This window comes from Vipera berus, assembly GCF_964194415.1.
Source record: "Vipera berus genome assembly, chromosome: 9".
NCBI classification, from domain to species: domain Eukaryota; kingdom Metazoa; phylum Chordata; class Lepidosauria; order Squamata; family Viperidae; genus Vipera; species Vipera berus.
In genome coordinates, this window is record NC_138212.1 from 23,992,090 (window position 1) to 24,006,410 (window position 14,321).

General features: G+C 46.8%; 1 protein-coding gene across 1 annotated transcript in view; it reads right to left on the bottom strand.

Annotated features, from left to right (window-relative positions):
• The window catches only part of MACF1 (microtubule actin crosslinking factor 1), a 296,242-nt gene that overhangs the window by 155,254 nt on the left and 126,667 nt on the right, over positions 1-14,321 (bottom strand). Inside the window, exons 16-25 of the mRNA XM_081335334.1 lie at positions 13,783-13,860; positions 12,184-12,345; positions 10,119-10,223; positions 9,612-9,707; positions 8,807-8,932; positions 6,784-6,936; positions 5,322-5,476; positions 3,953-4,079; positions 2,788-2,971; positions 1,911-2,080 (exon numbers count right to left, since the gene is read on the bottom strand). Of these exons, the coding sequence (XP_081191460.1) occupies positions 1,911-2,080; positions 2,788-2,971; positions 3,953-4,079; positions 5,322-5,476; positions 6,784-6,936; positions 8,807-8,932; positions 9,612-9,707; positions 10,119-10,223; positions 12,184-12,345; positions 13,783-13,860 (1,356 nt within the window). The remainder of the gene's footprint in view (positions 1-1,910; positions 2,081-2,787; positions 2,972-3,952; positions 4,080-5,321; positions 5,477-6,783; positions 6,937-8,806; positions 8,933-9,611; positions 9,708-10,118; positions 10,224-12,183; positions 12,346-13,782; positions 13,861-14,321) is intronic.

Here is a 14,321-nt window from a genome sequence, read left to right on the forward strand (position 1 = left end):
AATCAATAAAACAAGGAGTGTACAAAGAACAATATCGGACCTCTGAAAAGTATAAGCATGCACTCAGTACTTGGTTTGGGCCCCTTTTGCAGCAATTCTTGCCTCAATTCTGCGTGGCATGGAAGCTATCAGCCTGTGGCACTGCTGAGGTGTTATGGAAGACCAGAATGCTTCAATAGCGGCCTTCAGCTCTTCTGCATTGTTCGGTCTCATGTCTCTCAACTTTCTCTTGGCAATGCCCCATATGGGGTTCAGGTCAGGCGAGTTTGCCGGCCAATCAAGCACAATAATCCCACGGTCATTGAACCAGGTTTTGGTGCTTTTGGCAGTCTGGGCAGGTGCCAAGTCCTGCTGGAAAATGAAGTCAGCATCCCCATAAAGCTCGTCTGCGAAAGGAAGCATGAAGTGCTTCAAAATCTCCTGGTAGATGGCTGCGTTGACCCTGGACTTAATGAAGCACAGTGGACCAACACCAGCAGATGACATGGCTCCCCAAATCAACACAGACTGTGGAAACTTCACACTGGATTTCAAGCATCTTGCAGTGTGTGCCTCTCCATTCTTCCTCCAGACTCTGGGTTGCTCTCATCAGAAAAGAGGACTTTGGACCACTGAGCAACAGACCAGGTCTGTTTTTCTTTAGCCCAGGTAAGACGCTTCTGACATTGTTTGTTGTTCAGGAGCGGCTTGACAAGAGGAATACGACATTTGAAGCCCATGTCCAGGATCTGTCTCTGTGTGGTGGCTCTTGATGCACTGACTCCAGCCTCAGTCCACTCCTTGTGAAAGTCCCCAACACTTTTGAATGGCCTTTTCCTGACAATCCTCTCCAGGCTGTGGTCATCCCTGCTGCTTGTGCACCTTTTTCTTCCACACTTTTCCCTTCCACATAACTTTCTATTAATGTGCTTTGATACAGCACTTTGGGAACATCCAACTTCTTTTGCAATTATCTTTTGAGGCTTTCCCTCCTTATGGAGGGTGTCAATGATGGTTTTCTGCACAACTGTCAGGTCAGCAGTCTTCCCCATGATTGTGATTCCTACTGAACCAGACTGAGAGACCATTTAAAGGCTCAGGAACCCTTTGCAGGTGTTATGGCTTAATTAGCTGATTAGAGTGGGACACTTTGAGCCTAGAATATTGCACCTTTTCACAATATTCCAATTTTCTGAGATTGTGGATTTGGGGTTTTCATGAGCTGTACGCCATAATCATCACAATTATGACAAATCACGGCTTGAACTATCTTGCTTTGCATGTAATGAGTCTATCTGATATATTAGTTTCACCTTTTAAGTTGCATTACTGAAATAAATGAACTTTTGCACGATATTCTAATTTTTCGAGTTTCACCTGTATATTAGGGAGATACTATGTACTAACCTTTGGGGACGAAAGAGGGATAGAAAATAAGCATAATAACAAAAGCAGTCTCAGCCCGAGATTTAGAAAGGGCTGCTGAGCATTTCAAGCAAACATAAGAGTTGTACAAAACTGGCAGACCCTTGAAAGCAAGATTATGCATCAAAGCGACACAAACTCTTTCTGGTGTTTGTACTGGAAAGCTGCAACTCAGAGAAAGATTTTGAATGAATTTGCTTCTTCCAATTGGCAAGATGAAGAAGAAGAAGCAAAACAAAGAACTGAAGGACTTCACAGTTCTGGGTCTCCCTCAGAAGCCGCTGCAGCAATTAGCAGAAAATTAAGAAACAAAATAGGAGTTCATTTTGTGAGGAATAAGTACAAGGATCCCTCTTAAATTCCACACTACTGTAGGATGACAGCACAATCCGTGACCTCTGGATTCTCTGTCCTGCCTCTTACCTAAAGAGATGCAGCCCAGGCAATTTTTAAAGCATACCACTGCCGCCGCCACCCCACCCCCCCAGTCATCCAGAAATGCCAACCTCCTGCTCAGCCATTCGGAAAGTATTTTCCTGCAGAGCATCCCCGTCAGTTCTGGTGCTGCTTGGTGTCCGGATGGTGCCCACTAGCCGCTGCTCACATTCCTCCAGGTGAAGCCGGATGTTCTTGAGCTCAGAGAGGTACGTCTGAGAAGCAGTCTCATCTTTGTCTTCTGCTCAGATATAAAAGGAGTTAAATGGTGAACTCAGATATTTTATATAGATTTAGGACATGCCTGTTTTCAAGACAAAGCCTCCAGATTTACACTTACACCCCCACCGTCTTCGGTTAAAAGAGCCACAGACAAGCAGGCTGGAAAGATTGCTGCTGATGGTGGGAAGCAGAGCTGAGCCCAGAGCCTCAGGAGGGCATGCTTGATTGCTGAGCTAATTGCTTCTGGGGTCAGGGGACCTTCGCCTTTTTGCTAAGAGAGGCGTGCACAGTCCAGGGACAGAGACAAACCCCTTCAAGCAGCAGCCAAGCCCACAATGAGGATTCTCTGCTGGGGACACAGAAGCCCACTGAACTGGGCTACCTGCTCTGGCCTGGCCTGCTCCGCAGGAGAGTCGCTGGTTGAGGGCAGAATAAACCTGGGCAGGGACATCTCACACAGTATTTGAACAATGTGTTCCTTATTTCTTTTAACTTTCTGCCAAATTTATTATTTCTTGCTTTTTATAACACTCTTTCCCTCAGAACAGACTGAGACCTTTACAAATAAACCATGAAAACTCTCCAATTCCAATGAAATTCATACAAAACCAAAAAAAACCCCATACAAACAGATCAAACATAAAACTACCAAACAGCCTTAAATACCACACAAATATATTACACTCCCAGCTCTAGGGACTGCTGTGAACATTGCAGCGGGCTCACCATTTTCCATGGACTGCAAAAGCCGCTGAAAACGCTCTTTGCACGAGCCGACTTCTTCCTCGAGGTGCAGCTGATCCGCCAGGGAGAAGATCTCCGAGTTTCGGCTGTCCTCCAAGAAGTCTTCAAAGTGCATCTGTAGGTTCTTCATGGCATGGTGGCATTCTCCTGGGGCCAGAACCCGCAGCTGTGAGTCGCAAGGAAGACAAAGGGCACAGCTGCATGAGGATGGCGGCACCAAGCAGGGCAGTCAAGGCCGGCCCAGAAGCCCCATGCACCACTCCATCTGCCAGGCATGTGGAATCTCCAGCCAAATATTTTTAAGCAACTTATTTCCCCAGACAGTTTCACAGTGAGTGCATACACTGGCCAAGATTTCTACAATATGGCTACACACCGCTTGGGAATGCTTGCAGTAAAACAACTGGAAGGTGACTAATTGGGGAAAAAGTGCAAGACGCTCACGGAAAGAACATTAACTTGTTAAAAAGACAGCGGCGTTTCATAAATATCTAGCCTAATGCAAAATTTTATTTCAGCTTATTGGGGCAGGGAATTGCCTCCTTTGCTTATCCAACAAAATGCCTTTAGATTGGTAACGTCATGTAAATACAGGGAGTCCTCGATTTATGACCGGTCCCCAGAGATTCACTAGCTGTGCCTCCATCAAATGATTGCACTGGGATGGCTGGGCAACCAGTCCACCTTTACGGCCATGGGCAGCATCCCCAGGGTAACGTGATCCTGATTTTCAGCATTCTTCGATGCCAGTTCCCAGCCATTTGCCAGCATGGGTTTGTTTAACGAGTACAGTACATGTACGTGGATCACTTAATGACTACCACTAAAAAGATGGTGAAATCGGGCACAATCACATGGTAACCCACTGAACCCCCACTGTGATTTAAGATCTTATGGTCATACGTTGAGCACAACCTATCAGTTAATTTTTAGTATGAAATCTTTGGTTGCAAGGTGACTCTTGAATTCCCCGTTTTGCCAATCTGCTGCTGCTGCCAAATTTTCATTTTGGAACAGACGTCACTCAGGTCCTGTTCCAGTCCTGCCCACTCACAAAGCTATATTTTACCCACAGTTTTCCACTGCTCATCCTTCCTTCGTTACTGAAAATGCCAGCAACCAACTTTCCAGAGATCTGCATCGTTACCTTCTCCAGGTTCCAACTCTGCACCAAAGTGATGTCCTTCCTCAGATAGTTCCAGGAGACCAGGCTTTTCATGTTGACGTGCAGCTGGTGCCACAAGGACATCACCTTCTGGTAGAGCTGCTCCACTCTATAAGAAGAAGGCAGAGCAAAGTTTTCTCTGAGCTCCTCCTCAAGTGAGCACCGTGACTGAGCAGCACCTACATGCAATGAAGCCCTGTATCTGATCTTCAAATAAGCACCTGGCTCACGATGACAAGGAGCTCAACAAAGGATGGCCAAGGATTTCAAGCACTCTGAAGCTTTGCAGGAGCTGATCTCCTTGCCATTACTGTACTCAAACTGATAGCAGTCTTCCACTATTTGAGGGGCTGCCACAAAGAAGAGGGGGTCAAACTATTCTCCAAAGCACCAGAGGGCAGGACGAGAAACAATGGTTGGAAACTGACCAAAGAGAGAAGCAGCCTGGAATTAAGGAGAAAGTTCCTAACAGTGAAGACCATTCACCAGTGGAACAGCTTGCCACCAAAAATCGTGGGCGCTCCATCACTGGAGAAGAGGCCAGAAAGTCACTTGTCTGATATGGTATAGGTTCTCCTGCTTGAGCGGGGGGTTGGACTAGAAGACCTCCAAGGTCCCTTCCAGCTCTGTTCTATTCTATTACAGGCACTTTACATTTCTCCTTTGACTGTCCATGTTTCCTCCTGGCTCTTCATGAACCCATCTGCCTCTTGCTTAGCTTCTGAGATGGATCAAGTTTAGCAAGATATGAACACCTGTGGTTGGCTTGCATCTGTTTGTATTTTATTTGAGTTCTCAGCTCAAATATCCATATCCGTTTAAAAATGCGCATTTCAAGTTGAAATGCAAAAAAGGTGTTTGTACAAGGATGAAATGCATACAAATAATATTTTCTGAAAATCTATGAAAAATAAATGTGATGTTGTAGGTGTTTTAAATGTTTATTTGTAGTTTGACAGGGACTTTATAATTGAGGGCTTCTGGGACTGAGATGGCCTGAAAAGAGACTGATCTACCCATCCCTCCTCAGAGGCTGCCTCTCACCACGGTCAGGGAAGAGAACTTTGCTCTAATGCTCTTCATACCCAACTTCAAAGTAGTAAAAGCATCTGAAAATTCAAATTAAAGCAAAACAGAAAACAGTTAAGCAAAATATTGCAAAACCTAAACAAAGAAACAAACAGAAAAGTTCAGACTCAATGTTTTGGAAGCCAGTCTTTTCTTTGGCAAAAGAAAAATCATAAATTATTAAGTCCTTGCGCCAAACACTGCGCCCAGAATTCCCTTGAAGCTCTTCTTGTCCACCACAGGCCGTGGAGAACTCTGCAAAGCCTGACCTTGGTCACTTTACCTGCTGGCCATTTCAATGGCCTCGCTGTTGGGAGGGGGGACCAAGAAGCAAACGGAGGGCACAGTGGCCTCATTCCCAGCAGGGCTGATCACTTTCCACTTGGTCCGCTGAGCATTCTCTTTCAGCACACACTCGTCGTTGCGGCAGATTGTGATCTGTGGAGGTAACCAAGGTGTTTTCGTAGTCCAGCAGGCATTTCTTCTTTCCCCATTAAGTGACCCTCTGAATCTGGGGCCAAACTGGCCTCCCTCCATCTTAAACAGGCTACTTGATACTTTCTCTGTGGTCTCCTGGCAGCTTCTATCAGTGATGACGCACCAAACTGAAAATAAAAGCTTTGCCCACAGGGGGCTATTTTTCTGCAAATTTAAATTTGGGTTGGTCATCGGGACAGAGGTTTACTCTTCCGAGCTTTCAGGCTCGTGCTGGAGGCCGACCTCAGAGAACTGCGCTCTGCTGGAATGTGAGCTTTGGTTATTTCTCAGCCTTCCCTAATAATGCATGCCTCAAATTTACCAAACGTTTCACTCTCAAACACCTAATACTGATTTGCCCCATTGTCCTGGCAAAACGATATCCCGGACCTCAATAGCCATATTGGAAGGCTGCACGAAAGCCCAAGTGTGGATTAATGGGGGGAATCCCAAACAAAAGCGGTATTTGTGGTTTAGGAACAAGCTAAAGTTCCGGAAAGCTTAGGCTGATGCTAGTTCTTCAACAACATTTTGCTTTGCAAAGTAACAGTTCAGCAGATTTGGAGAAGCAAAAAGGAGGCTAAACAAAAACTGCCTCTGAAACATCAACCTTTTTTTCCTTTAAGACCAACAGAAGAAGTACAAGTAGTCCTCGGCTTACAACTGTTCATTTAGTGACTTTTCAAAGTTACGGTGGCACCGGACTTACGGTCAGTCCTCATACTTAACAACTGCCACAGCGTCCCCATGGTCACATGACCAAAATTTGGGGACACGGCGATTACCATATATTTGTGATGGCTGTGACAACCCAGTTTGTGTGGCTGGGTCACGTGACTATTTGTGACCTTCCCAGCTATCTTCTGACAAGCAAAGTCAATGGGGAACACTGGATATGCTTAATAACTATGTGATTTGCCTAAGAACACTGGCAAAAAATGTTACAAAATTGGGGGCGACTCACTGAACTACAGCCTCTCTCAGCAACAGAAGTTCTGGTCCCGACTGTGGTCATAACTCGAGGACTATCATTGTTTGAAGTCACGATTAAGAATGCAGCAAAAGGGTCTGACCGACAGCAGTGAGAAACCCTTGGATTCAAGTCGCTGGTGACGGGGAGGAGCAATGGCTGCCCACCGGCAGACCCCGACTTAGAAATCTGAGATTCTGACATTCTGGAAACAGGGATTCCCAAGACCGACCCACACGTTTCTTACTCGGGAAATTCGCAAGCCCTCCCCAGTTTGCCTTCAGCTGCTCTTGCTCACCTCGATTTGGTGGTAATCGCAGGCCGCCTTCACGGAGATGGTGCTCCTCAGAGGACACTCGGGGTTTCGGGGCTTCAGCTGGACAATGCTTTTGGACCTTCCCACTAAGCTGCCCACCGAGCTCTTGGACCGGACGAGCTGCTCCTTTTCGTCCTGCTCAAAATAAAAGCGAGGGGGCGCTGATGAGGACAGGCAGAGACAGCAAGGGGACACCCCCCCCCCAAAAGACACCAAGCTCCTACACAGGCCCTGCAACACACACACACCCCAAAAAATCTGGGGTGAGCATTTTGCCAGGGGAAGGAGTGGAAGGGGGCGCGTCCTCCCACGAGCAGAGGCAGGCAAGGAGCCCCCAGCCCCCCCCTCTTCCGGCAAGAGGCTCTGCCGGCTGCTCACGCCCCGAGGCCCCTTCCCTCGCCAGCCTTGGAGCACATCCCAGAGCCCCAAGACAAGATCACCCGAGGAGCCGTGAGCAGGGCAATAAGAGCAAGTCTTTACTGAAAGGAAAAATGCTTGATTTTTGCAAAATAAAAAAATGGAAGCAGTGGCAGAATTGTGCAGAAAGGTTGTTCAGGAAGTTTGATGCATTGATTGAAAGCAGTTTAAAATCTGGCTGAGACAATGCTGGGGAAATGCTGATAGATAAGAAGACGGTTGAAAGAGATAGATAGATAGATAGATAGATAGATAGATAGATAGATAGATAGATAGATAGATAGATAGGTAGATAGAGCTTAAAAATGAGCTACCTGTGCCTGTCCCAGGGGAGCATGGTTGGAAGAAATACAACGGTAACTCATTCGTTATGATCATTAGGTATCTACTTTGGCCCTCGAACAGCAACAAGCCTTTGTTGGGTTGTTTTGCAGCAGCCCCTCCATTTCTCAGCATAGTTTCTCTTATTGGGTCCTTCAACTTTCCCCTCCAAACAGCTGGAGGCTGCCTCGTCTGACTGCCCCAAAGTGCCCTCCCTTCTTCCCTGTCTCTTCCAGAACACTGGCCAGGACAAAAGCATTGGCACAAGCCAACAGGATGGACACTGGCCAGCCGCAAGGACAAAGCTCCCACCCAGGAGGAGGCTTCCAGTGACCCTCCTTCTCTGCCCCTCCCATCTTTCACACTGACCTCCATCTTCATCTGTCTTGCTTTCCAAGCAGTCTCCCTCGGCCACACTGCAAGCCTCCTTTTCTTAGCCAAAGACCCACATTTTAATACAAGTCTCACCAGCAAACCCCTCCCCCCATTTTTCATTATCAGCTCAAGAAGCTCACTCTTGTCAGGAACCTACTTTTCTGCTCCTCTCCTAATTTCTACGGATCACAGGTGGGAATCACTGGTGTTGTAGTCCCAGCAATTCAGAAGATAGAGCTAGAAGACATGATTGTTCCACTTCTGATTCAAGGCCAGTAGGCCCAGAGCTGCTCAGAGATCGGCCCTAAGAGGACAATGTGGGTCTGCCAGACAGCCAGCTGGGGGGGGGGAGCCAATTTAGCAACAGAGTCCACACTATACAGCCTCTGTCCATCAGCAGCACCACGGGAAGCTTTTTGTTTTCCTCAAGAACCCGAAGGACTGCTCCCCCTGAAGGGAGACAAGCTTTGGCCCGACTCAGAATTTCACGTCACCCTCTGCTCCCCAACAGCAGCCACCCACTTCAGCATGCTGGAGACCACAGAGAGGGAGGGAGCCTTTCACAGATACAGAGGAGGTGGGTGCTCACCAAACACCAGAGCACTCCAGGAAGGCAGGTCTGGGAATGGCCAACAAGAAAACCAAGAGCTTTAACATGCATGCACATTCCTTATTTGCTTTTAAAGCACAGAGCTGTTAGCAGAGTCAGGGTCCACTCTAATCAAATTCATCCATTTCCAGAGCATCAAAGAAGGCAACTGGGGGTGGGGGGGGGGAGCTCTCCACCAGAATTTACACAAGGAACACAGTTAGCAACGGTTGGGGAGTTGTAGAAGTTAGGGAGGTCTCGGGGTCTACAGGATACCATCCGACTTGCCCCCAAAGCACCCACCATGGAATCCTGAAGCAGGTCCTCCAGGCGGGTCAGGCTGGTATTGCGGTCACAAGAATACTTCCTTTTGATGTTGTCCTGGAGGTTCTTCAAGAACGTCTCAGATTCCCGGGCATCACCAAAGAACTGGAAGGATGTAAAGAAGTCTTTCATTTGCCCATTCCCCGCAGAACATGTCTGCATCCATGGCAATGGTGGGCCAGACTGCAAGGGGGAATAATTCTTCTGAGCATCTTCTCAGAGGTGAGAAGGATGAGTCCTTTATGGAAGCATCTCTCAACCGTGGCAGCTTTAAGATGCACGCTGGCTGGGAATTCTGGGAACTGAAGTATACACATCTTAAAGTTTCCAAGGTGGAGAAGCACTGCTTTGGGGGAAATCTTCCTCCTTTGGCCACTTTCTGAAAGAGGTTTGGGAACAGTTGCTCAAGCCTGTGCTGATATGTCTAGAAGTTACCTTTGCCAACCCAACATTTCAACTATGAGCAGAAAGGAGTTCCTGTGCATTTCCACCATCTCTAATCATCTCCACCTCTTGGTTACTCTTCCTTGTGCTGTGTTTAGATTCTCAAGATTCTCAACCCCCCCCCCCCGAAAAAGCAGCAGTAGCCCACCAGCCTTTTGCAGTTGAAGAGAAAAAGGGGGCTCTTTGGAGGAGGGAGCGGCACTCTAATGCCAGCTACACAACAGCAGAGCCAGAAATAAACCAGCTCATCTCTTCAATACCCCTGAGGTCATGCCTCTGGCCGCTCCAATGGCATTTGTGAATTGGCTGGGGATCCCCAGCCCTCCCTGGGCTGCCCTACCTGGAAGTAGGCGGTGTTCTCCCTCAAGTGCTGATCCACACACAAGCACAGCTGCTTGATCCAGAGCCACTGCGTCTGAACTGCAGCACTGTAGGCCTGGAAGAGACAACCAAAGCTGTGCTGAAGACCAGCAGAAGCTGGGAAAAGCCAAAGAAACAGCTGTTTCAAACAAAGACTTCCCACAACTATATGCCAAGTTCCAGAAAGGAAACTCTTCCACAACAGAAGACAATTGATTTATATTTCTGTTTAAATTGTGAATACATTACATGATGCACAGGGCCTCCAATATATTCCAATATGGGCACTAATATTAAAACTCATCCATGGATCAAACATGTATTCACATGGGAAAGAAAGATGGCAAAGGCTCCCCCAAAAGGACACACACACACACACACACACACACACCACACCCCAGTCATCCTAAGGCCTGGCCTTGCCTAACCCCCTCCCAGAACATTCCCAAGCAAGAGCCAATAAGACCCCCTCCCAGCCATGACCTACCTCCACTGTTTGCTTGGCGGGGTGATTCTCCAATGAGAGCAGCTCAGCAGAATCTTGCAGAGCGTGGAAGACCTCCTGCTTCTCCTCCAGTTCTGCTGTCAACTCCTGGGTGGGGGACACACAAAGGGCTTAGCTGATTCTGTTGCCGAAGCAGATGGAGGAGGGCACCTCTTGGCCAAAGACAAGTCAGGCACATGAAGAAATTTAGAAAGATGGCAACACACCATTGGGGAATTGAGCAGGAGGGTCTGGATTTTAATGTTGAGGATCACACTTGTCTATTTGGGGTGGGCTGAGGCCGTACTCCAAAAAGGGTGCAGCTATAAGATTAAGGAGGAGGCAGGCAAGGATAATTTTCAACATCTAAATTACATATTATTCAATGATAATTTTTCATATCCTTAATAATTTTTTGAAAAAAATTGAACAATATCTTGAACATTTTTTAAAAAAAGTGGGCACTCTTGTTTTCCTCATTTAAAAAAAAGAAATATGTAGCTAAAAATCACTAGAATCATTCATAAACGTGATGGCAAAAATACTAAGATAAAACAAAAATTAGCATTGGATTAGTGATTTTCAGGGATATCATCAATGATTATCATCAGTGAGTGATCAGTCTAGTTGATTATTAAAATTTTGATGGCATAGAAGACCTTCAATTGAACAGAGTCTTCCATGAGATTTGAGCAAAGGAGTGGCATATTGGGTGTGTGTGTGTGTGTGTTCCAGACTATGCTATAAGTTGGTAGCTATAAGCTGAGTCAGCAATGCATGCCCTAAAGGTGCACCAAGGGCCCTGGGTCAAGTGGAGGAAAGGCGGGGGTGCTCCACAGGGATCCCTTCCATGCCTTGTGCTGTTCAACATATTTCCAAGTGACGTGGAGGCTGAGATTACTGGAAATCAAGGAAAGTGTCCTAGTGGCAAGACATATCCAAATTTAGAACAGCCATCTCAAGAGATTCTAGATTCTTTGGAGGTTTTTAAGAGAAGCAGGATGGTTCTGTCTTGGAAATGCCGTGGCAATGGGTTTCTGCAGCTGGGTGGGATTATCAGAGTTTAGGATCAACTGATATGCAGTGGCGTAGCGTGGGGGGTGCAGGGGGGGCGGGCCGCACCGGGCGCAACATCTGGGGGGGGGCGCGCTCGCACTGAGCTGCTCAGGGAGCCCCAAGGGCTGCACAGAGTCGGCTTGGCTCCGCTCTCGAGCTGCTCTTTCTTGCAAAGCGAAACGAGTCTGGCAGGTGAGATGGGCGGCCACATAAACTGAATAAAATAAATAGAAGCGCCCAACTCTCCGCCCAGGCTCAGGCCAACCGCAAGCGCCCCGCAGGCGCCCCGGCAGGCTTGGCCGAGCGAAGATGGACCCGCCGGCCGGCTGGCCTAGCTTCGTGCGCATGCATGGCTTTATTTAGCGGGGCTCACGTGCGAGCTTGAATGCAGCGGCTCTTGCAGGTCGGAGCCCCGCCCAGCCGCCCTCGAGAGGGACCCGGAAGCATCCCGCATGCGCGCGACTCTTCTTGGAAAGTCTACGCCGCTGCGGGGCGCGTCTTTTCGGCGGTGCCATGATGTCACCGGGTTAGGGGGCGCAAATTGCCCCGGGTGCTGACAACCCACGCTACGCCACTGCTGATATGGTGGAAACAACAGGACTAGACAAATAATTTAGTATTGATTTGACCCAAAAGATTTCAGCCTGTATAAAGTCTGAAAGAGCAAGTTAGGAAGCATCACCTGGAGGTCAAAACAAAATAAGGAATTTCTGGAAGACCACATTGAAATCTAACTTCTTCTAAGTACTAAATTCACAGAGAAATGTCAGGAAGAATCTGGTAGTATGTTTAAAACTAAGAAATTTTATTGTCAGCAACATGCTACCCCTCAAAGCCCTTGATTGATAATAAAACTAGACTACTAGACTCTGATTTTTGGCTAACACTCTCTCTTACAATATCTACCCTGAAAAATATGAGATCGTGATTACAAAGCCTCCCTCTTGACTTCCAGAAGACCTAAGAGAGGCCAGGCAGTCTCCTCTGGTGGCTACAAGTTCTCTCTACTCACGGAGAAGTAATTCTTCTTCGCTGTCAGGTTAGGGTTGTTGTCACTCCAGTCGTAGGCCAGCTCTTCCTCCTCCTTTTCATTTAGCCAAATTAACTCAGTTGTCGCTTGTGATACAAACTCATACAAACTTTGGAGGTGGCGTAGTCGGAAACTGGATGTCTCCTGCATAAAAATGACATATTTTGTCACATTTCCTAATATTCAAGTGATTTCTGCTCTTAGATGTCTTATTTGTGAGCACAGAAAATAATTGCTAAGAACTGTCAAGCAGTTTTTAGCACAGAAAATACATCGAATCCAACAAGGTGCTCAATTTGCTCACTATCCTCCTTAAACCATGAAAACAAAAAGGCACCAACTTTTTCAACTTTGCTGCAAAATTTTTGAAAATTGCAGAAATGTGCAATGTGGTTTGCCACGTGATGTGAAAAAATATGGACACACAAACATGGATTAGAAAAAACAAATGCCATATTTGGGGGAAAGTAAATACAAATACATGCAAAAATGCATCTGGTTTTTGTGTGGAATTTCTTTGACCAACTTGATGGTGAATGCATCAAAATAAGAACCTGGTCCCTTATCACTAGAGGGGACGGGAGGAGGGCAGCTCAGAAGCCCCTGCAAGGAATCTGTTCTTGTGGCAAGAGAAACGGCACACACAGAGGTGCCCTCTGAAGGAAGAAGAAACTGGCATTTCTGTGGCGTTCTTGGTGCTCTCCGAGCTTGGCTGTTTTCCTGCAGATGATTCGCTACCCAAACTAGGTGACCTCATCAGTGCTAGGAAGGAGGGGGTGGGTGCTCTCACTTCACGTTCCAGCGGCTGCAATGCCAGTGTTGGCTGCGGTGGTCTTAAGGGGCTCTCTGATTGGGCTGTTTACTGTTGGCTTGCTTGGCACTTCCTAGATTGGGACATTGCTCACTCCTTGATTGTTGGTCTGATACTAATCATGGGGTCAATCTATGCTCATCCGGGTGTTAATTGCTGGTGGGGAGGTGTTTGGGTCTTTTTGTTCCCTTTTTGCTTTGTTGATTGTGTCTTTTGCACAGTATGTAGATATTGTTTATGTCTATGTGTCCATTGATGGCCAATTTGGCAGAGCACCAGACTTCCAGAAATTCTCTAGCGGTTTTAGACTTGGCTCGGTCTATTGTTTGTTTATTTATTTATTTCATGATTATTTATTTGATTTTTATTCTATATTTATTACTTTACAATTACTCAAAGCAGCAAACACACCTAATACTCCTTCCTCCTCTTAGTGAGGTGAGTTGGACTGAGAGAGTCACCCAGCCGGATTTCATGCCTCAGGTGGGACTAGAACTCATCATTTCCTGGTGACTGGCTCAAAGTCACCCAGCTGGCTCTCACATTACCTAGTAGTTGTTTCAGGTTGCATGTTACCCACTTGTATAATGAAATGTCTGAAAGAAAACTACCAAGCTTGGAGAGCACCAAGGACTCCACAGCTCAACCCCGAGCTCCAGAGATTCTCCTCTATTGGCGCTGGCACTTCTGTTAGAGCTTCAAAAAATGTTGCAAAACAGCGTTTTCAGACATCCTTTTGGCCCCGGAAAGAAACTGCCAAAGATACTCACCATCAGTTTGCAGTACTGCATCTCCAGTTTCCCCAGGGTCTCAGTGTAGCTAGCCCGGAAATTTGGAGACATTTTACCCTAAATGGAGAAGAGGACAAAAAGGGCTGATTAAAAATAAGGCTACGACAGTTAGAAATGCCTACGCTAGATGTGATGGCTTCTCTGAATTTCTTTCTTCCCTCCTCTTTTCATATTACACACAATGGACTCAACATAATTTAATAGACAGCACAGCTCAAGTCCAGTTAGGGCAGAAGTGGGCAATCTGCCGCCCACACACAAACCCTGGACCAATTTTTGCAGAGCCCAGAATGTCTTTCAGGATCAGCCATCAAAACCACTCATTTTTAGAAATCTGGATTGCTTTTTCATTTTTGCCTTCTTAAATACTCAAGCTGTATTTGAGTATTGAGGTAGGAGTTTCAGAGTTTGTAAAGAAATAAGCAAACTCATAAATTGTTTTTAATCAGCCAATGTTGTGGTGCTACTCACTCTGGCGGTCACCCAGCGGTGATTCTGTGATCCTAGCCTTCATGAGG